At 37.1% G+C, this 23,490-nt stretch overlaps 1 protein-coding gene across 1 annotated transcript in view; it reads left to right on the forward strand.

The window, feature by feature from the left end:
- Positions 1 to 22,932, forward strand: part of LOC134848632 (neurogenic locus notch homolog protein 1-like) — a 44,415-nt gene extending 21,483 nt beyond the window's left edge. Inside the window, exon 5 of the mRNA XM_063866151.1 lies at positions 22,722 to 22,932. Within this exon, the coding sequence (XP_063722221.1) occupies positions 22,722 to 22,932 (211 nt within the window). The remainder of the gene's footprint in view (positions 1 to 22,721) is intronic.
- The last annotated feature ends 558 nt before the right edge of the window (positions 22,933 to 23,490 follow it).

The raw sequence follows: 23,490 nt of genomic DNA on the forward strand, positions 1-23,490 counted from the left end.
ATTTTTTGGAGGACCCCTATCCTAGGATTTTGTATATGAACGCAAGTTCCCACCCCTAAAGTAAAAGACCCCCTCCTTAGGATCTTGTTAAGCTGAGGTTAATAACCGCGACCCGATACAATAATTCCTTCTAATCCTTTTAAAGCGGTCCCTTTTCCCGCGATAATTAAAGTTAATCGTCCTAATTCCTGAACTTTTCTTTTTCGTCCTAGTTTCCTGTGGATATCATTTCCTGGCTTTCTTTCTTTTCATCAAAAATTTGTCATGCTATTAAAGTTTGTTATTGAAAACGAGCCTAAGGATTTCACACATTTGTTTGAATTAACACTTGGTTTGCGTCAACTAGTTTATTTGCCTGAAGCTATTAATGTCAAAACAGTGATTGAGCTCAAAACGAGTATTTTATTAGTTGTAAATTTGGTAAAAACTAAAACATATGCAAGTCGAAGTATAAAAAGGACGAACAGTAAAAATCATCTGAAAATATATGTTTAAGAAATTAATGTTTATTGTTTTGGTTTTCTTTGCGCTGTTTTTTAGATGGTCGTTCTTCTGAAGCTTCAGATAAAATAAATGGGTTATTTATAGGAGGACGTTCACGGACTCGGCTACTAGATGCTTCTTCTTCTTGCAGTTCTGTTTCTAAGTAGGGCCGCTGTAAAAATCCCCAATCCGGAAGTTGAAAATCGGGAGAACTGTTATCAGTTTCATTGTATGAGTTGGCCCACTCGGTGTCCATGTAAATGTCTTCTAGAAAATCATTTTCTTCGGCGGCTTCATGGCCAAAGGGCACTGTCGAAATTCCGTCGAAAAGGAGACAACGTTTTGAGTCGAATGGTGATAATGCAAGTTTGATTTGTTTCACTGTCATATTGGTGTGACCTTTCGAAACATTATTATAGTTGTACACTCTCATTGTTTTTCCAGTGAATAATGTGTCCCTGAAGGTTTGGTGGACCAGTTCTCTCTGTGCACTCCGTTTTATTCCTTTGGCACTCAATTTTTGAGTGCCTTCTAAACAGAAGCAAAATTATTATTATTTTCTACAACGCAAGGGATAGTTTCATTTCACTTCAGCAATTCAATTTATACCGAACAAATTTTGTTCATTTTACCAAAAAAGAGCAAAAGACTCTAAGTTATGATTAAAAAAAAAGAAAAGAGAGGGAATATGTTGTCGGATAAATCAACGTTTAGGCAACATTGTATAATGTTGCCTATATAAGCTAAATGCCCATAGTTTAATGCAACAAATTAAGGGGGTAGGGAGGTTGGTGGTTGTAATTTTGTTCTGTAAAAGGTAAGAATGGGGGTGCAAGGGTGGCTTAAATTTTATTTACCATTGAGGACGACCGAATGAAGTTTCAGTTTTAGGGCGATGAATTCTCTGATTGGTTTCCCACCAGTCTCGTCTTTGAACTTCAGCACAACTTTCTTGTTGGTATCCTCGAACAAGAAATGGTGCTCATCGTAATTTGAAAAGTCGAAATCAGCTTTTATTTTCTCCAAATCTCGGTAAACGTCATCAGTTTTTATGGCATAAATAAAACTATCCGTGTCGGAATAAAGGAGTTCCAAGTTTAGATATGCTTTGTTTTTTGATAATGAAACTGAAACATGAAACGCTTGGCGAGGTCTCGAATGGTCGCACCAACTATCATAGGTTTGTCCCACGATATTTTTGTTACTGAAAAGCTGATTGGGGCTAATTGATCTTCAATGATTTGAAAGCTTTTCATTGTGCTCAGAGCTGTTTTTTGTAAGTTCTCTCTCATTCCTTACAATCTCCAGCTTCTTTCTTAGGGTGTTGAGGTCGACAAAGGGTGCCATCCAGTGACTTTGGCGGAACTGAAGAACTTTTCCGAGGTGAGTTATTTTCATTCCAAGCTCGTGGTACAATTTTAGGGTAAGGTAGTGCAAAACATAACCTTCTTTAGGATGCAAGGTCTGTAGAAGCTTTGGCACTTTTGGCAGTGTGATGATTCCCAATTTTCACAACATGTCGACTTGCTCGTTGCATATTTCATCGATGTCCACTACTTCACGAGAGGGGGCAAGGGGGTAATCAGCAAAGAAGTCGTGAAGCTCTTTGGGTATGGTTAAATTGACTTCAACTGTATAACCCCACTCTGAGGTTTCGCTTATGAGCAGTATGTCTGCCAGACTTTTTTCAACTATTGAAAAATCGTTTACTGGCAAAGGGCAGTGTTTCATTATCCTCCCGTACAAATTGTTTGCATCAATATTGAGGATGTAGCTTGATGGTTCTGAGGGCAAAAATCGTCGAGGTATTTATTGTTTGCTTTGTAAAATCGGCGCGCGTAAACCGACGAATCGCCTCCTCGTATCATTCGCCTCACAAGGTCCAGATGTTCACGGTCCGTTAAAAGTTTCAGTTCGGGCTTTCAAACTTTTAGAAAGGCGTCGCCGGAAAGGTTACTTGCCGTGAAGTAAAAGGGGCAATCCAGCCCGTATGTTTGATAGCAAACTTCACGGAAAGCTTCGAAAACGGAAGCAAGTAAAAGCACATCTGTAGTCAAGTACAGTTCGTGGTAATCACCAAGTGAACCACACTTCAGTTCTGTGAAAAATTTTAAGGCATGAATGTACTCGCTTCTTGAAACACTCAGATCCCCTTCTGTTAGACTACTTTTCCATTTTGCTCGTGGGGAAAGGCGAGTTTCTCGGAATTTTTCGAAAGAGTTGAAGTATGAGTAGGGGTAATGCCCTTTCTGTTTCAACATACTGACTTTTTCGGGTGAGTGGCCGAGTTTTTGAAAATAGTTCTCCAGCAGAAAAAACTTTTTGTTGGGCAAATTATCGACAAGTTTTGCCAACGGTGCAAGCATGAACCTATACGAGTCGATGAATCTCAGATTTTTGTAGAGTTTTTTGATTTTTCCGTTATTGTCCGTGTACGTTTTTATATATACTGAGATTATCATTGATATAAATTTTTCTTCAGAAGCGGGTTTTACGGCAAAAGTGTTTTCCAAATCGCTTTTTGCCAGCGCTTTGATTATAAAGTATAAATCATAGTTTGACACATTATGAGCTACCACTGGAATGTAATTTGTTGTTTTTCTATTAACGTTACACTCATTATGTGCCCAACCCAGGAACTTGTTGGGGTAATGGCAATGATCCAGTACCACTTGATCATTGTCGGATAAATCGTTCATGCAAATCCAACAATTTGTAGCATCTTCCCGTTCCTGGTCTGTTATACCAGTGAAAGTGTATTATTTCCTTTTTTCTAGGTAAATTTGTCTCGCTAACGATTCAAGGGAGCTAATTAGCTCTACCATCGCATTAGGTCCTCTTTTAAGCTCAAACTTTAACAGGTCTTTCTTCCCAAATTCGGTTACTGCTAATGCGTAGCCGCACGGTTGATGGATTTCAATTGTTTGCGTGCTAGATTTTTGCGGATCAGGTTGCGATCCGTATACTGGTAAGAGCAGTGACTCCAAATCAAAGTAGATTATTCTGGGTACGTACCAACGAGCTCTGGGTACGTACTAAAAAGTCATATTTTCCTGGCTTGGGCATTGTTTTGACGACATCTTCGTCTTGGAAGCACAGTTCTTGATGTCTTCTCAGAGTTTCGAATGAAGCGCATGTGTGGAAACGTTTGCGGCAAATCTCAGATTGAAATCGGTGCACTTTGTGCCGCAAGTACTCGACCAGTTTCTGGAAATCACTTATCAACACATAGTGATATTTTGATCCATCTGTCAGCAGCAACAAGTCCATAATCAAGCTAGTAGTGAATCTCCTCGATACTTTTATGGGCAACAATTCGCACTTGTTGTGCCTGAAAAGAAAAATAATTTTTGTACCTAGGTTTGGAATGAAATATAAAGGGTGTTCGCATTTCGTATTCCCCATTGATTTTCACAATTCCTTCTTTGTCGAGATCGAAGGTTGAGACTTTCTTTTTCTCCAGCCACCGTCTAGATGTGGGGTAGAGGGCCGGCTCATTCACATTGTGATATGCGGCAGCAAAGCAGTAGAGAAAGCAACGTTCATCATCTTTAGTGTTGATATTTGTGACCAGAGTGGATGCTGCGCTGAGTGCATCAAGTAGCTCGAGGTAGGATCCATATTGGCGAGAAGGCCGCAAAACTGATTTGCAAGTTTTCAATTCTGTCAATAATCCATCCGCTACCATGAGAAGAGAACGAATTGACTTGGTTGACCATATGTTTAATCAGTTCCAAGAATTGATCCCCAGCTATTCCCTCGAAGTACACTGTCAATATCTTAGTGTTCAGAAACAGCATGGTCCTTTCGAAGTTTGCACTGTCCCCGTCTTGCACAGTGGGAATGTTGATCAATCCCACTTTCACGCGGAATTGCACCTTGGTGGGACCCTCTTTGACCCTTTCCAGTATGAGAGCATCTATTTCCTCCTTGTTTTGCATCATGACTTGAAGCAAATCCTTTCTTTTTCACCAACTTTGAGATCGTATCGACGCAATTTGCCTCTGAACGCGCTTTTCGTTGGGGCAGCGGAAGACGTCGTCTCAATGCCGTCCCAAACTGGCAATGCGTGCTTCTTCAGCAAGTGTTGTCCATAGTTTTCCGCGGTGAGAAATATTGTATGGCAATAGATACAATGACTATTGGAAGTCATGTCATGTACCAGCTCGACGTGCTCTCGGGCTTCCGACAAACTCTCGAATGATTCGAGACACTCATCGCAAACAGTTTGAGGAGGAGGGGGAGGAAGGATCTTGTGAACTTTTTGCTCATGTCTTCTCAAGTTCCTTTTACAGCTCAGTTTTTTTCCGCTTTGCTGGCAAGGAACAGGTGTCGCGATAGAAGTAGAGTTCGGCATTATTTGTTGAAGTTACTGAAGTAGTTCAGGAAAATGTCATAACTGAAGTGAAACTGGTTATGAAAAAGCAAAAGCGAGAAGTGACTAGGACTAAAAACTTTGCGGGTAAGGGCCAGTAGAACCCATTAACGAGAGTTATACTTCGCCGTCTTGACAATAAGTACTTTCCTTTCCAAAAACAGGGTTTAATACAGCTTTAAGCTCTATATGTATCATCATTCTGTTCAAGTACAAGGGTTTTGTATACTAAAACTGATTCATTTACAGCCTCAAACTTTTGCTGTTAATTTTAAGGGGTAGCCACAAATTTTTCAAGTTTTGGCAACTTTTAGGGGAATGGTTTAGACTTTCAATTAACATTTCAGCACTAAATTACAAAATTTAAAGCTTAGAATGATTCAGATAGAGCCTAAAACTTTTACTGACTAATTTTAACTGTGAAACAGTAATTTCCTAATGATTTCAAGCCCACTTTTTGGTTTGCGTAAATAAGTATAATAAAAAGTAGAAACATGAGATAAAAGTATTCAGAAAGTAAAGCCCTCAACTAACTAATTAAGTTGAAATAAAATAATTAACTTAAAAAATGAAAATTTTGCAAATTTGATACCTTGATAGTTACCGATGCATGATAAGCATAGATTGTCATTTGAATGTGTAAAAGATATTGTCGGAATCAAAGTTTCCTTCATGACATTCAGTGTCCAGTGAAACATTTCATATCATGTCCTTCGAAAAACTAAGGTATGGCCGTTTGGTTTAAGGGGCAATAGCTAACCCGGCGTTGCTCGTCGCTACGCTCCTCAGGAACGCCTCCCGTTCTGTAATTTCAAGTGAAATTTTTTTTTTTCAAAATAAAAGAAAACCTCAAACTTATTATGTTGTGAAAAAAGAAAAAGTAATATTTAAAAAAATGCCTTTTAAATCTATCAACAAAAAAAATCAGTAAGTTTTATCGGATCTCGAGCACACTTCTACTGGTCGTGTTCGAAACTTAAAAAACATAATTTTTTAACTTTTTTTCTACATTTTTAGCTTGAATTATTCGTTCTCATTTTAAATTCAAGTGAATGTGGTTTGAAATTTTTTGGAGCTATCTGATACGTAATTAGGACAAGCGTAGAAATTAAAAAACAATTATAGCCCAATCAATGAGAGTAGACGCTTAAAAAATTTTTCTCTCCAAATCCACTGAAATTACCCTCAATCAGTTTGCCATGAATTTCTGAGCAGGGTTAAGGTTCATGATCATTTTTCAAAAAAAAACATAATTTTTCATTTTTTCAATTTTTTACCAAAAAATTGTCAGTTTTACACCAAAAACATGTAGATAAATGTAATATAAAGCCGAATTATGGCTTGAAACACTCTCTGTTACTTTGCGTAAGACCTGGCTAACCCCACCGGGCACAAATTATGATGAGAGAGAGAGAGAGAGAGCAGAGAGTGTTTAATAAAAAAGCCAAATAAATATGGTTGGACCCTTCCATATTTATCTTTCTTTTGAAAAGAAACCAATATCCTGAAAAGGATATTCCAAATGGGGTTCACTACTGAGAAAGTATATTTATCTCTCTCTCTCTCTCTCTCTCTCTCTCTCTTTCATTCTTTCTCAAACAACAATTTTAACGAAAAATTATTCTCGATTTATTATTTTTTACTAGTTTTTCAAGTGTATCTCTAACATTTTGCTGAAAACTTTATTGGACAAAATTTAATTGATCTATTAAGCAAAATAATAATTGAGACAAAAAAAATACTCGCAGTAATGTTAAAACAGCTTAAAACTCAAATCACACAAAAATGAAAATATAAAACCTTGGAATAATATTTAAAACAAGGGAAAGTTTTTTGTTTAAGTGATTAGAACTCTCAAAACTGTAGTTTTCTCTTTTTTGGCGCATAGCAAATGCATTTGGAGGTGCCTTGAATGAGATCTGGGGTCACTAGATCAATTGTCTCCGCACTCGATGAAACCCGAGCATCTGGATAGGAAGTTGAGTGTTCTGGAGTTGAAACTGCTCCTCTAACAAACGACTTGGGAGACATTGCTGTCGGAATATCCCAGTACGCTTCGCGCTCTGCATAATCACGAATACATCCCTCCTGATTTTCATACAACGGCATTGACTCGCAGTCATAAGCGAAGAGAATTTTTCTTGGGACTGCTCGAGCGAGGTTGAGTCGTTTATCTTCGTTTTTTCTAATGCCGGATAGCTCTCGTGAATAGTGCAACTCTCGTACATTCGTTTTCGATTCTGTCGAAGTAGATCGATGTGATCAAGGAGGTAGTTTGATAGCATGATATGACTTTTTGTAGTCCATTCCTCGTTTTGATTCCCGTCGTTTTTTCGGGGAGACAACTCATTGAACGGACTTGCTGTAGACGGAGAAACTCTCTCTTTCTGTTGATGGATGACGGCAATCGACTCTCTCGTGTATGTTTGGTAGATAATTGTTCTTTCTCGATCAGACACTGTAATTATTTGTAAAGGACTAGTCATTACTTGAAGATGTTTAAAGTTTTGTTAAAATAAAATGACTGAGTTACCGAAGTGAAATTGAGAGAATGAAAAGTATGAAAAGTTTATTAATAAAAATGAGATCAGAAAAGGGGTGGCATGGTTCAATTAGGTCAAAACTAATAACTTTTTAGGCGAGGCTATCAAATTTTATTCATTTTTTTACGCATGACGGCTGAGGTAATGTTAAGAATGGATGTGAAAACCCAATTTTTTGGATTTATGTGATAGCTTTTATATAGTGGCTACGGGCGAAAGCACTCAAAATCAAGTTTTCATGATAGTTTGCCAGACATTTTTGTCATGCTGTTAGAAATACATTACCATGATTCACAGCAGTCATTAAAATAACCGTCACAATAAAAAAACACTGGAAGATTTTCAGAGTATAGCCGGGGGAAAAAGTAACTAAACCCCCATATGAAAAGTGGGTTATCGTTAAAGAAAAAATATCCTTGGTGGTTAATTTTTATCAATATGGCTTAAGGCGCTCGTAAAAGTTATCACCTAAACTTTTACTTTGGGAGCGCATGATCTGTCTCGTAGACTGTGATCAGTCACTCTTCAACGTTCCACACTAAAAACGAGTTGGTTGTTATTCACTTATAATGTACAATTCTCTTGAAACGGATGTTGACTATTTCGATGATTTTAGGGATATATCTTCGAATGATAAACGTTTAGTTAGAGTCGGTGCTAAAATATTCGCACAGACCGGTACTTACATAACTATCAAATTGTACAAAAAAGACGAAGAGGGAACTTTCAAGTATCGACAAGGAATAACTTTGTCAACTGGTGAATACGAGTCCTTGGCGGCCAATTATACAAAAATCGAAAGATTGACAAAAGCAAAAAGTTGCGACGTGATTGAAAAATTTAGAAAAAAGCGAAACAAATTTAAAAAATCTTCATGCTCTGAAAAGGAATGCGAAAGTGAAAACGATGATAACTGTCGGGTTGTGTAACATTATTAACTCGTTATTCTATTGAAACTTCAAAGCAATGGTTGAAGCAATGTATGAGCAATCCCCTGAATATTTCAAACAGTTCCGCAAAAATTACAAATTTTTCAACCTGAATTATGAACCCAACTTCTCAGGCTTCGCTTCAAAAGCAAATTTTGCGGTATCCTCCCATTCGAATAAATTAGATTTTTGCAATCATTCGATTGACAACAAAAAACATTATCAAGTGCTGGTCGAATTCACAAAAGAGTCTACCGATTTACTAAACAAGATGACTTCAAAAGCCTTCGTTGTCCTTTGTCTTCTCTCTACATTCAAATATTTAAGTTTGGGTTGCTCTAACTCCATCAAAACTCCAGATGTTAGTGTGTTCCAGTTCGCCGACGATTGCCTCAAGTTTGCTTCGGCTCGCAGACTAAATCTGTTCAAACTCAAACTGACTTGATTACTAACGTAACAATTAAACGCTTTACTAATATTTTGAATGGTGAAAATGCTGCTGAGTTTTCTAGAATAATTGACATAATTTGAAGTGGGTATGGTTGTATGGAAATTGATTCAAACACTTTGTTTGTGAAATTTATCATGCAGACGAAAGTCAAATTTTAAATATTGGTTTTCTTTCGCTCTCTTGTAAATCAAAAAAAATGTTACTACACAAGGAGCGTAGCGACGAGCAACGCCGGGTTAGCTATTGCCCGCTAAACCAAATAGCCATGATTTAATATTTCGAAGGACTTGATATGAAACTTTTCTCGATTCACTTAAACTTGTAGAAAAAGAAAATCTGTTGTTGATAAGAATGAATTAAAAAACCTGAGCTTATAAATTTTACAAAAACATCAATTAAATAGTTTAGAATAACATATGTTTAGCAAATCTAATCAAATCATGATCATTAAGTTTGAAAACTATTGGAAATCTATTTGTAATTATAACATGAGCAACATAAATGCAATAAAGTCCGCATAACACTGAATCAGCTGATTGTATTGGTTTTTTCATCAATAATTGATTTCCCTCGTGAATTGTACGTCGCATATTCTTGTACACGAGGGGATAATCATATACTCTTTTACCTAGAGGATCTGCAAAGAATATCTGTCCTCCAGCTTGAGCAAAAAGCAACCAGTGGGTTCCAGATAGATCCGATGGTGACGCATTCATAAACATGAACGTATTATCGTTTTTCAGTACTGAAGAGCATGGAAAGTCTGCCGGAAAAATACCTCTAAAGCGATATTTCAAATGTTTACAACAGTTAACAAGTTCCATTATTTGAAGACTATCTATGTCTAGCTTACGTCATAAGAAGGTTTTTGGTAATTTTTCTATCTGAACGCACATAAACTGTTGATGCACGCTCTCCCACAAATAATAACTCGACGTTATTAGCGAGACCTGCGTCAAATTTGAGTTCGACCGAAATAGTGCAATTGGTCAATTCAGGATGAATGAAATCGTGTTAAGCTTCCTGAGTAGACGTGAGATCAAAAGCCATAATATAATGATTATCACAATTAGCGAGACTGATTCCAGGACAAGTGTTCAAAGCAAAATCAAGAGCCTCAAGCGTATTGTAATAAATTCTTTTTTTGTTTGATGTTGAGATGGGAGTTCCGGCAATGGGAGAGCCGTTTCTGTACACAATGATCTCATTCAACCCAAACTTCTGGTAATGAAAGGGGTTTGTCCTATTAGTACCCAAATATGCTTCGTTTATGCTCATTGCTACTATCATTCTTCGAACAGGTTCTTTTGCGAAAACACCCTCTTGTCGCCAGCTTTGTACTCCTGCAGTTGCGAGAAAAGTTTTTGGTACTACTTCGATGTAATTGTAAATTGCCGGGTTCTTCATTAACTTTTTTTCTATTGATGAGAGAACATAGTCAGTCACAGTCATCTTTCTGACATAGAGATTAGCTTCGATTATTTGAACCTTGTAGTGTTTAGCTGCATCTTCTCATATGACAAGAAAATCGTTAGGAGAACGTCTATGAGACAATCTAATTGTCAAATCGCTAAATAGGCTTGTCACACGATAAGAAGTCGCAAGCAATTTTACCAAGTAGCTTCAGCTCATTCGAGGCCGCAACGAGACCTTTACGCTCCGTAACATCCTCAGCTCTCTTCCATTACCGTCAATAGCTGATGGGTGTTCTTCATAATAATAACCTTGACAAGTCAACCATGTTTTCTTGGCTTCATTACCGTATGAAAACTCGGTCTCAATAAAGCTTTTATGGGCAAAATTAGCGTTGGTAGTTGATATGTTCTCACCATTCAGTGACAGTGTACACTAGGAAAATAATGAAGATAAAGGATTGTTAACAAAAAAAGGCGTATCCCTGTTTGCCGCTTCTGTACTTTGTGTTCTAAGCACGGTTCCATTGTTTCGAACAATTCGTGCAACTATTTCCATACGGGTAAGTTGAAGCTCGATGAAAATTTTTTCTGTCGCCGAGTACTTCAAACTCGAGCATAGGACCATCAGGAGAGTAGGAAGGTCCAATTTTTTGGGTGAATGCGCTTTCAAAAGTGACAAGTAAACGCGGTTTTTTAAATAAGTCGACCAATTATTGTAAATGACTGGCTTTTATTATCAAATAAGCTGAGTAGGTAATGTTGATTGAACACTCCGTTTATATTGACACAGCTGGCTCATTGAGTGTGTTCCTTCAGATCGCAACGACTGACAACGCTGAAATGCCTGTATGTCCGATACAGCGAACTGCTGGATGATGTAACTGATACCAATTTTTAATTATCGCATCGATTTTAGTTAACAATTTTCTGAATTTACTTATCGTATTTTCAAAATTTTACAAAATAAATAGAAAATTTATGTGCGGCATGTGTTTATGCCTTTCTTTTTACATAATTCTTCGAAGGACCCTTTAAACTCTTTGCCCTTGTCCACCCATACTTCTTTCGGTTTTTTTTGTCGTTATAATTAGTTTGAACGCTTCTGCTGTTGTAGTAGCATACTTTGATTTCAATGGTTGCACTCTGAGATAGCGGGACATGCAGTCAACTGCAACAAGCAGATACTTAACATCATGGTTGTACTGGGCAAGTTTATCAACAAAGGCCAGATCTAATGACCAGGTTTCGTCGATATCTTAAACTATGACCTTGAGTCGCGGCGTTTTTTGGATCACAGTTCGATATTTCGTGTAAGCAGGTTCAGTATGAAGGAAATGTTTAATTTTATTTCGCGACAAATTGGTTGCTTTTTACCAAGTTGTTCACACTACCAATTGACGTGGGACCTTTGTCACTGTATTTAGCTTTCAACAATTTTTCTTCAATCTTGGCATTTTTCCCCTTGTTTTGTTTATGCCTTCGTCTTTTCTGACGTTGGGGAATCTAAATCGTTATAGGGCGTTCCGTACGAGTCAGAACCTTCTTCTGACTCTTTTTTAAGTTATTGGTTTCGGGTTTTTCTATTATCGCTAAGGCTTTTTCTCTTTTGTTTCTTACTTCTCTTAAGGTTTGGACTACTTCTTCCCTGGCAAGCGGGGGATGTTGCGCGTGTTCTTGAGGGCCCGGGTTCTCGTTTCTCTTGAGCGGTAAAAGACGCTGACTGAACCGCGTGTTGGGCATTTCGATTTATTACCAGCTTTTCATTAAATTTGAGAGCAGTTAAAATGATAATGAACGCGGGATTATTTAGTTTTGTTGTTGGTTGTTGTATGTCGTATAAAAATACTGCAGCTTTAAGTCCTGTTGGTACTTTATCTACACATATCACCTCATTGTCATGGTTATTGGTTACCCTTTCTGATTTTTTGATGATTTCAAGTATGGTTTTTGCTCTAATAAATATTTTCCCTCTAAAACCTGTAACTGTCCCAAAATACTTTCGGTCTGACTATCGTTTTTCTCTTCTAATATTTCATCTTTATCACTTTCGACCTTTACTACTTCATCGTCTGTTAACAGTTCAAGCTGATTTTGTTGGCGCTCAGCAGCATTTTTTGTAAATGTTTCCTTCGTGGCAGTAGTCTTACTAGTTTGAGGAGGTAATTGGGTCTAAGCCGGTTAGGGTAGGATAGTTGAGCGTTTTTTTATGTTTAATATTTATATCGTGAAGAACGCGTGCAGCCTCTAGCTGCTCTTTAACATATAAGTGTTTCGGAGTTAGAATGAATTCTTCAGCAGTCATGATTAAAAGGTGAGGTACTTGTAACAAAAAACAAGTGTTTGCCGCACTAAGTGAAAACCTTCTTTACTCAAAATAATTGCACGTTTTTTGACAACACTGGTTTTTGGAGTGATTAAATTTTTGTATGCTGTCTCGAATTGTTCGATGTTTGCGATTTTAACGGGTACGTTTCCATTGACTACATAGAGCAAACATTCACAAATCAGTGTTCTGATCTCGCGATTTGAAGTTTTTCTAATTAATCATCTTAATTGGTCAGGTGTCAATTGTACCATATGCCGCAGAATAGATAAGTTTTTCTTTTTCATTTGTGATTGGAATAGTTTCTGCTTTCGATGAGGGTAAATAAAAAACTGTTGGCCCAGATAAAGGAGTGTTATTAAAATACGGCGTATCTCTGTTTGCCGCTTCTGTAGCATGTGTTCTAAGCACGGTTCCATTGTTTCGAACAATTCGTGCAACTATTTCCATACGAGTACGTTGAAGATCGATGAAATTTTTTCTGTCGCCGAGTACTTCAAACTCGAGCATAGGACCATCAGGAGAGTAAGAAGGTCCAATTTTTTGAGTGAATGCGTTTTCAAAAGTGACAAGTAAAGAAAGGCGGTTTTTTAAATAAGTCCAGGGAGCTGTGATTTGCTTCACTCAGGATTAAATTAGAATTCATTTTTAACCTTTGTAGAGAAATCGGAGCGACTTCTCTGTGGAGTTCGTTTTCTGGGAATGACGCGTCTTGTTTTTCGTTTCATCACCGTTGTTCTTTTTTTGGATGACTTTTTTGAGATCTACTTCCCTCTCCTACTTGCTTTTTGATGGTTTTTCTGACCGTGCTTTTGAGTGCCTGCTTCGGGCTTTTTCTTTTTGTTGCAACTTGTATCAGTTCTAGAGCTGCCTGAAGAAGTAGTTCTTTTCCGATCTTTTTTGCTACCGGTATCACAAACTTTCGAGCCAATGGATGTGCCATTCTTCCTATTCCCAAGGCTAATGCACCGAAGCCACTGCCTCGTTGTCTATAACGCCCCGAGAATTGTGGTAGGTTTGCTATGTTGTGGTAATATGAATCCATATTGATCAATAGCTAAAATTTTGAAATTTCACAGTCAGAACAATTTTTCCCCCTACAGCGAAAGGAACAAGTCCTCCAGTTTCTGTGCGCAAACTCACAGAAATATTAGAAATACTGTTGACCAAAAGTTTTTTGAAATCTAAATTACTAAACACTTTACGATGATTCGGTTCAATTGTACATGCATAACCGTTTTTCACTCGACGATTTGTATCAATGACTCGTAAAAGGGGTGTTTTTGTGTCTCCTACTATTTGATAATGAATAATGTCCAGGTAAATAAACATAAGCTGAGTACCAGCACATACATCAACAGGATAGCCAGCAACAAGATTTTGGGTAGTGAATGTGCTATGTTTCGAGCTTCCTTGTTTGTAACCTATATGATAGCCAGTTCCATCTCTGACGCCTTTGAATCCAAGTAGACTAGGAATTTGCGGGCTTTAAAAAGTTATAGCTTCCCAATATCGCAGCCATAATGAAAGATGTTTGGTTATTGGATCTATTACGTAATCCAATTTCTCTAATTCTGTCTTTCGACGAATCCCATCCAGTACTTTTTCAATGCTCGTATACTCTCCTTTTGTTTGTTTCTCTGTTTCCTTTCTCCAAGGCAAGTCCTGGAAATCTTGTCTTTCTCAACTTTCATGCTTGCTATAACCCAATCTTTTTTGTAGTACACAAAGTTGTTGTTGTCAGTTACGTTGTTTATCTGAGTGGTGAAGGTAATTTCTGTAACTACTACTCGCCATTCACCTTGCAAATTTATTTCTTCACTCAAGAGAATTTTAAAGTTGGCCAGTGTGTTATCTTTAAAAACGTTCATTGATGCCGATGAAACTAGGGTAATTGTGAAGGAAGGGGGAACGTTGTGGGTGAAAAGGCTGGAAGTGCCCTCAGTCATGATTGCTTACGATTTCTCCTTCTCCAGTACGCGATTTAGTTCAGACTCGTACAATTTTCCCACAATCGGTTCTCTGTTAGAATCAATCAAACTGTATGTTGGGGGGTTTCTTGTTGATATGTCAAAAGCTTCAAACACTTCATCGGTGAACGATTGTTTGTAACCCTTGCGAAAAGGTATGTCTACTTTGGCAAGTCTAACATAATCACCAACATAAAGCTTTGGACGTCGAACTAATTTCAATGACTGTTCTGTTCTTAATGAAATCAGGCGAGGAACATCTTTTTAGTTACTTTATTTGGTGCAAGATTTGTGACACGATTTGTTCTCGAATTAATTGCATTGACAAAATCTTGCAATTTGTCAATGTATGAAGAAGTCCATTTATCCTCCAGGTACTTAGAAATAAGATTTTTCAAGGAACGGATATTTCTCAGCGAATGCAGATTTTTTCTCGCTCTCTGTGCTATATGTGTTTATGCCTTTTTTTTACATAATTCTTCGAAGGACCCTTTAAACTCTTTGCCCTTGTCCACCCATACTTTTTTGGGTTGTTTTGTCTTTATAATTAGTTTGAATGCTTCTGCTGTTGTAGTAGCTTGCTTTGATTTCAAGGGTTGCACTCTGAGATAGCGGGACAAGCAGTCAACTGCAACAGGCAGATACTTAACATCATGGTTGTACTGGGCAAGTTTATCAACAAAGGCCAGATCTAATGACCAGGTTTCGTCGATATCGTAAACTATGACTTTGAGTCGCGGCGTTTTTCGGATCACAGTTCGATATTTCGTGTAAGCAGGTTCAGTATGAGGGAAATGCTTAACTTTATTTCGCGACAAATTGGTTGTTTTTATCCAGTTGTTCACACTACCAAATAACGCGGGACCTTTGTCACTAAGTTTAGCTTTCAACAATTTTTCTTCAATCTTGGTAATTTTCCCATTGTTTTGTTTTTGCCTTCATCGTTTCTGATGTTGATAAAAATATGAATTGTTATAGGGCGTTCCGTACGAGTCATAACCTTCTTCTGACTCTTTTCACGTTTTTGGTTTCGGGTTTTTCTATTATCGCTAAGGCTTTTTCTCTTTTGTTTTTTACTTCTCTTAAGGTTTGAACTACTTCTTCCCTGCAAAACGGGGGATGTTGCGCGTGTTCTTGAGGGCCCGGGTTCTTGTTTCTCTTGAGCGGTAAAAGACGCTGACTGAACCGCGTGTTTGGCATTTCGATTTATTACCAGCTTTTCATTAAATTTGAGAGCAGTTAAAATGATAATGACCGCCGGATTATTTAGTTTTGTTGTTGGTTGTTGTATGTCGTATAAAAATACTGCAGCTTTAAGTCCTGTTGGTACTTTATCCACATAAATTACCTCATTGTCACTGTTTTTGGTTACCTTTTCTGATTTTTTTATGATTTCAAGTATGGTTTTTGCTCTAAAAAATTTTTTTCCCTCTAAAACCTGTAACTGTCCCAAAATAATTTCGGTCTGGTTATCGTTTCTCTCTTCTAATATTTCATCTTTATCACGTTAGACCTTTACTTCTTCATTGTCCGTTAACAGTTTAAGCTGATTTTGTTGGGGCTCAGCAGCAATTTCCCTAAACTTTTCCTTCGTTGCAGTAGTCTTACTAGTTTGAGGAAGTATTTGGGTCTAAGCCGGTTAAGGTAGGATAGTTGAGCGTTTTTATGTTTAAGATTATTATCGTGAAGAACACGTGCAGCATGTGGCTGCTCTTTAACATATAAGTGTTTCGGAGTTAGACTGAATTCTTCAGCAGTCATGATTAAGTTGTGAGGTACTTGTAACAAAAATAAAGTATTTGCCGCACTAAATGAAAACCTTGTTTACTCAAAATAATTGCACGTTTTTTGACAACACTGGCTTTTGGAGTGATTAAAAATTTGTATTTTGTCTCGAATTGTTCGATATTTGCGATTTTAACGGGTACGTTTCCATTGACTACATTGAGCAAACTTTCACAAATCAGTGTTATGATCTCGCGATTTGAAGTTTTTCTATTTAATCGTCTTAATTGGTCAGGTGTCAGTTGTACCATATGTCGCAGAATAGATACGTTTTTCTTTTTCATTTGTGATTGGAGTAGTTTCTGCTTTCGATAAGGGTAAATAAAAAACTGTTGGCCCAGATAAAGGATTGTTAACAAAATACGGCGTATCTCTGTTTGCCGCTTCTGTAGCATGTTTTCTAAGCACGGTTCCATTGTTTCGAACAATTCGTGCAACTATTTCCATACGAGTACGTTGAAGATCGATGAAATTTTTTTTTCTGTCACCGAGTACTTCAAACTTGAGCATAGGACCATCAGGAGAGTAGGAAGGTCCACTTTTTGGGTGAATGCGTTTTCAAAACTGACAAGGAAACGCGGTTTTTTAAATAAGTCCAGGGAGCTGTGAGTCGATTCACTCGGGATTAAATTAGAAATCATTTTTAACCTTTGTAAAGATATCGGAGCGACTTCTATGTGCAGTTCGTTTTCTGGGAATGACGCGTCTTGTTTTTCGTTTCATCACCGTTGTTCTTTTATTCGGATGAATTTTTTTAGATCTTCTTCCTCCTCCTACTTGCTTTTTGATGGTTTTTCTGACCGTGCTTTTGAGTGCCTGCTTCGGGTTTTTTCTTTTTGTTGCAACTTGTATCAGTTCTAGAGCTATCTGAAGAAGTAGTTCTTTTCCGATCTTTTTTGCTGCCGGTATCACAAACTTTCGAGCCAATGGAAGTGCTATTCTTCCTATTCCCAAAGCTAATGCACCGAAGCCACTGCCTCGTTGTCTATAACACCCCGAGAGTTGTGGTAGGTTTGCTATGTTGTGGTAATATGAACCCATATTGATCAATTGCTAAACTTTTGAAATTTCGCAGTCAGAACAACTTTTCTCTCTACAGCGAAAGGAACAAGTCCTCCAGTTTCTGTGCGCACATTTACAGAAATGTTAGAAATATTGTTGACCAAAAGTTTTTTGAAATCCAAATTACTAAACACTTTACGATGATTCGGTTCAATTGTACATGCGTAAACGTTTTTCAATCGACGAATTGTATCAATGACTCGTAAAAGGGGTGCTTTTGTGTCTCCTACTATTTGATAATGAATTATGTCCAGGTAAAAAAACTTAAGCTGAGTACCAGCACATACATCAACAGGATAGTCAGCAACAAGATCTTGGGTAGTGAATGTGCTATGTTTCGAGTTTCCTTGTTTGTAACCTATATGATAACCAGTTCCATCTCTGACGCCTTTGAATCCAAGTAGACTAGGAATTTGCGGGCTTGAAAAAGTTATACCTTCCCAATAATGCAGCCATAATGAAAGATGTTTGGTTATTGGATCTATTACGTAATCCAATTTCTCTAATTCTGTCTTTCGACGAATCGCATCCAGTAGTTGTTCAATGCTCGTATACTCTCCTTTTGTTTGTTTCTCTGTTTCTCCAAGGTAAGGCCTGGAGATCTTGTCTTTCTCAACTTTCATGCTTGCTATAACCTGATCTTTTTTGTAGTACACAATTTTGTTGTCAGTTACGTTGTTTATCTGAGTTGGGAAGGTAATTTCTGTAACTGCTACTCGCCATTCACCTTGCAAATTTATTTCTTCACTCAGGAAGTTTTTAAAGTTGGCCAGTGGTTATCTTTAAAAACGTTCATTGATGCCGATGAAACTAGGGTAATTGAGAAGGAAGGGGGAACGTTGTGGGTGAAAAGGCTGGAAGTGCCCTCAGTCATGATTGCTTACAATTTCTCCTTCTCCAGTACGCGATTTAATTCAGACTCGTAAAATTTTCCCTCAATCGGTTCTCTGTTAGAATAAATCAAATTGTATGTTGGGGGATTTTGTGTTGGTAGGTGTTGCTTTTATTATCCAATAAGCTGAGTAGGTAATGTTGATTGAACACTCAGTTTATATTGACACAGCTGGCTCATTGAGTGTGTTCCTTCAGACCGCAATGACTGACAACGCTGAAATGCCTGTATGTCCGATACAGCGAACTGCTGGATGACGTAATTGATACCAATTGTTAATTATCGCATCGATTTTAATTAACAATTTTCTGAATTTACACATCGTATTTTCAAGGTTTTACAATATAAATAGAAAATTTATGTGCGGCATGTGTTTATGCCTTTCTTTTTACATAATTCTTCGAAGGACCCTTTAAACTCTTTGCCCTTGTCCACCCATACTTTTTTCGGTTGTTTTGTCGTTATAATTAGTTTGAACGCTTCTGCTGTTGTAGTAGCATACTTTGATTTCAAGGGTTGCACTCTGAGATAGCGGGACATGCAGTCAACTGCAACAAGCAGATACTTAACATCATGGTTGTACTGGGCAAGTTTAACAACAAAGGCCAGATCTAATGACCAGGTTTCGTCGATATCGTAAACTATGACCTTGAGTCGCGGCGTTTTTCGGATCACAGTTCGATATTTCGTGTAAGCAGGTTCAGTATTAAGGAAATGTTGAACTTTATTTCGCGACAATTTGGTTGCTTTTATCAAGTTGTTCACACTACCAAACAACGCGGGACCTTTGTCACTGTATTTAGTTTTCAACATTTTTTCTTCAATCTTGGTAATTTTCCCATTGTTTTGTTTTTGCCTTCGTCTTTTCTGACGTTGGGGAACCTGAATCGTTATAGGGCGTTCCGTACGAGTCAGAACCTTCTTCTGACTCTTTTTCACGTTTTTGGTTATTTTGGTTTTTGGTTTTGGTCCACATATATCACCTCATTGTCACTGTTTTTGATTACCTTTTTTGATTTTGTTATGATTTCAAGTATGGTTTTTGCTCTAATAAATTTTTTTCTCTCTAAAACCTGTAACTGTCCCAAAATACTTTCGGTCTGGTTGTCGCTTTTCTCTTCTAATATTTCACCTTTATCACGTTAGACCTTTACTTCTTCATTGTCCATTAACAGTTCAAGCTGATTTTGTTGGGGCTCAGCAACAAATTCCCTAAACTTTTCCTTCGTTGCAGTAGTCTTACTAGTTTGAGGAAGTATTTGGGGTCTAAGCCGGTTAAGGTAGGATAATTGAGCGTCTTTATGTTTAAGATTATTATCGTGAAGAACACGTGCAGCATCTGGCTGCTCTTTAACATATAAGTTTCCGGAGTTAGACTGAATTCTTCAGCAGTCATGATTAAGTTGTGAGGTACTTGTAACAAAAATAAAGTATTTGCCGCACTAAATGAAAACCTTCTTTACTCAAAATAATTGCACGTTTTTTGACAACACTGGTTTTTGGAGTGATTAAAAATTTGTATGCTGTCTCGAATTGTTCGATATTTGCGATTTTAACGGGTACGTTTCGATTGACTACATTGAGCAAACATTCACAAATCAGTGTTATGATCTCGCAATTTGAAGTTTTTCTATTTAATCGTCTTAATTCGTCAGGTGTCAGTTGTACCATATGCCGCAGAATAGATACGTTTTTCTTTTTCATTTGTGATTGGAATATTTTCTGCTTTCGAAAAGGGTAAATAAAAAACTGTTTGCCCAGGCCGTATGATATTTGAACAGTCGATTAGAAGATGTCCAAAAGAGTCTCGGGTAGCTAATTCGTAACAGCTTCTCAAAAACTTTGAATTATTCAATTGTCTTCCTAAAAAATCTAGTTGCTGAAAGTCACGAGGCGATTTGAACAGAATGATGGGTGACGTATTCAAATCAATCGTACGCGACCATCGATTTTGTTGAAACAAGTTATGCTTAACATATATTACATCTATCCCTCTATGTCTACCCGCTGTCGCTAATTTGACAAATTCCTTGTCATTATAGATGTCTTCACATGAATCATCGAAAACTAGAAGAGTTTTTTCTAAATTTCTTATAGATTCCAATCCGTTGAATTTCATGAACTTCACATTTACTTCGTGAGAAGACACTTTTTCTGAGAATGCAGGTTGTATCTCTTTGTAAAGATATAGAACGGTTCCAATTTTAGGGTAAAAAGTATTTCCCATCAAAATTTGGAAAATTAACTCAGTTTTCCCGGATCCTGAGGGTCCCACTATTGCCATGAAAACTCTTGTCGAAGTATCAATCACTTTATTCATATCCTCGGATTTGGTAATACGTAAGCAACCAAGCCGGATAAAATCGAAAACCAAACTGAAGTTTCTTTGCAACTGAATTTAGTGACAGAAAGTTTGAGAACATTGTTACAAAACTTCCATGATTTTTTTTCACTGTTTGTCTCGTTATAAACAATCTCTGTTACTATTGTCGCATCAGGTTCATCTACTGCTGTTGCTGTTTCTGACATTTGAGATCTGATTTTTTCTGCAGACTGTGTTAGACTTTTTCTCACTGCAAATGAAGCTTGTAAAAAAACAATAAATTGAATTAGTATTATGAACAGTACAAAATTTCATGACGTGTGAAGTCTCTATCATTTATGTCATGCATTTCTAGAACTAAGTTTGCTGGGACATTTGCAGTTTTTTCATAGTACAATATTTTCTTCACAGTATCCTCTTTCACTATCCTTTTAATCTTATCTGGCAATTCACTGCTGTTTAGATCCATCTGAACTCCTGGTTGACGTTTGGGCACTAAAACTAGTTCGGGAAGATATACTCCTCGCTTGCTGGCTAACATTTCTGATAAACTTGAATCTCTGGAAGTATACAAATTGATCAATTCCTGGAAAAAATCTCTTTAAGGTAGACAACTCTTCTTCGGAAATTATCATTTGCTCCTTCCTCTGAACAATTTTGCCGCTGCAATCAATACGCTCTATTCTTGTAAATGAAATTTTAATATCACCCTCTGGAGTCATCCACGCACAAAGCATTGAATTTAATGATAGGTATGTCTCCACTTTCGCTGATCTCTCGCTGTTGTTCATTTTTCAACCAATCATAAAAAACTTTGCTTTTTTTCAGGGCACAATGATTTCTGGAGTTGTAATGAGGTATATGTCTATTGCAACTTGGATAATTTTTAAAAAATAAGTTTTCAACCCAAGGACAGCCCAAATCATCTAGGTTTTCAACCTTTTGGTCCAAGTACTTGGCCAAAAATTCTGTCTTTTCTTTTCCTTTAGCGTAAAAAACGGCACCGGGATTTCTCAACACAAAACTCTGAAGTTTTTGATTCGAGTTTATGTAAAGGTAATCACCGTATTCCCAATGGAGACCGTGTAAATTTTTTGTTAACCAGTTGTAAGCTTTTTGTTCAAGCTTTGGTAGTATATTGAATTTCACTGGAGGTAAAAAAAAATGAGTCGATCGCTGTAGTCTGAAGTTGTTATTGCTAATTCTTTAACCACAAAGGCGTTTTTCTTGTAACGAAAGCCCTCCACATCAAGCACAACTGATCTCTCGCCTAGCATTCTAGTAAATGATAAACTTCTGGTTTTTTCATCTTAATGAAAGGCAGAACGCTATTCCACTCAAATGTCCCAATACGACGTTGTTAGAGTTCCAGGGCAACATGTAAGAGTACGTGGGACCCTGTTGATAAAATTCGTGTATAAATCCGGCCGCTTCGTGCAAAATAGCGTGCAATCGTAAAATTTTGGATTTTTTCAAGTATTGTCCAAGGAAGAAATATCAATACCAATCAACCACCATAAGGTCTCAACCTAATTAAAATGTCGTAGTTAAGGTTATCAGAACTAACAAAAAACAGAGAACATGCAGCTAGAAAATAATTGCGTCGGTTAGAATTATCAGGATAAGTTTCTTTCAAAGACGGATAAAATTCGTGAATTATTTTCAAATCAATAGGAGTTACTCTGCTTTTTTGCAATTTCATTGTTTATTTTTTCCAACACCTCTCAAACCTGCTAAATTTCAAGCCAGTGCAATTAAAAGCACCTTGCAGATACCATTTAAACTCATTTAGATAACGGTGGTAAATCATTAAATAAACGACCGGAAATTTTTTGTATTTTGATAGCTTGTTGAAACATAGACGGATTTTTCTCTTCAAGTCTTTATCAACCCATGTTGAGTTAAAGTCAAACAAATAGTCGAATACGTTTTCATAATCAGCAAAATTCAAATCGCTCACAGTACCATATTTTTGTTTTGTAGTGATGCATCAATTGTTGGCAATATTACCAAAAAAATAAGTTATGAGATTGTAAAATATGACATTATTTCTTTTTAATTGTCGCATTTTAAAGTTTAGTGGAAGAAATTTAGATGATGTAGCAGTTTTTAACAGAAATTGCTGAACAAACTTTGTGAAAAACTTTTTTTGTGGAAAATTTAATTTCAGGACCACCGATCTGGGCGAATATGTAAACAGCCCTCCTTCGATCATAATCGACAGTCCCCAGCAAATTGAAGAAACGGAATACGCCGACCCGTATACGACCTCTATAGACCCATATTGTGCTCCAAACGACGACGTTTATCAAGGTGTATATTACAAAGAAAATGATGAAGATCCGTATACTGAACCTACCAATTCAAATCACGACTCCTGATTTTAATCTATAAGATAAATATGTTCGCGATGATTCTATCGTCTGGGTTATCCAATTTTTTCAAACTCTTTCAAATATTTTCTAAATACACCAAAATTATGACAATCAAAAAGGGCAAGCTAAGCTTATTGTACATAAACGGCTCAAAACTTTTTCCGTAAATGATCTAACACTTTTAACAATGATCTAACACTATTAATAATGACAGGTATTTGTTTTCCCGCTTTTTAATTCGTCTAATTGTACCTTCGAAAAAAGTGCATTGTCTGATCAAGTTTGAGTATGTGAATGATTACCAACAAACCTGGTCAAATGCGCCACAACTCAGACTTTTTCTGCGGACTGTCACATCTAACTATCCCAGATGCATTGATTTGAATTTGAAGTCCATCAATTTGATTCGACGAAATTGTAAAATAAAATATTAATTAAAAACTTTTCAATTGACAATTTTGGCAATCATGGTTGACCAAGAAATCCGATACGATCTACAATTTTGTGCAATTTCCCATTTTTCGAGCACTCAGTTTGGTCAATTAAAAAATACTTTAACTTTGC

This window comes from Symsagittifera roscoffensis, chromosome 6 (genome assembly GCF_963678635.1).
Source record: "Symsagittifera roscoffensis chromosome 6, txSymRosc1.1, whole genome shotgun sequence".
NCBI classification, from domain to species: domain Eukaryota; kingdom Metazoa; phylum Xenacoelomorpha; order Acoela; family Convolutidae; genus Symsagittifera; species Symsagittifera roscoffensis.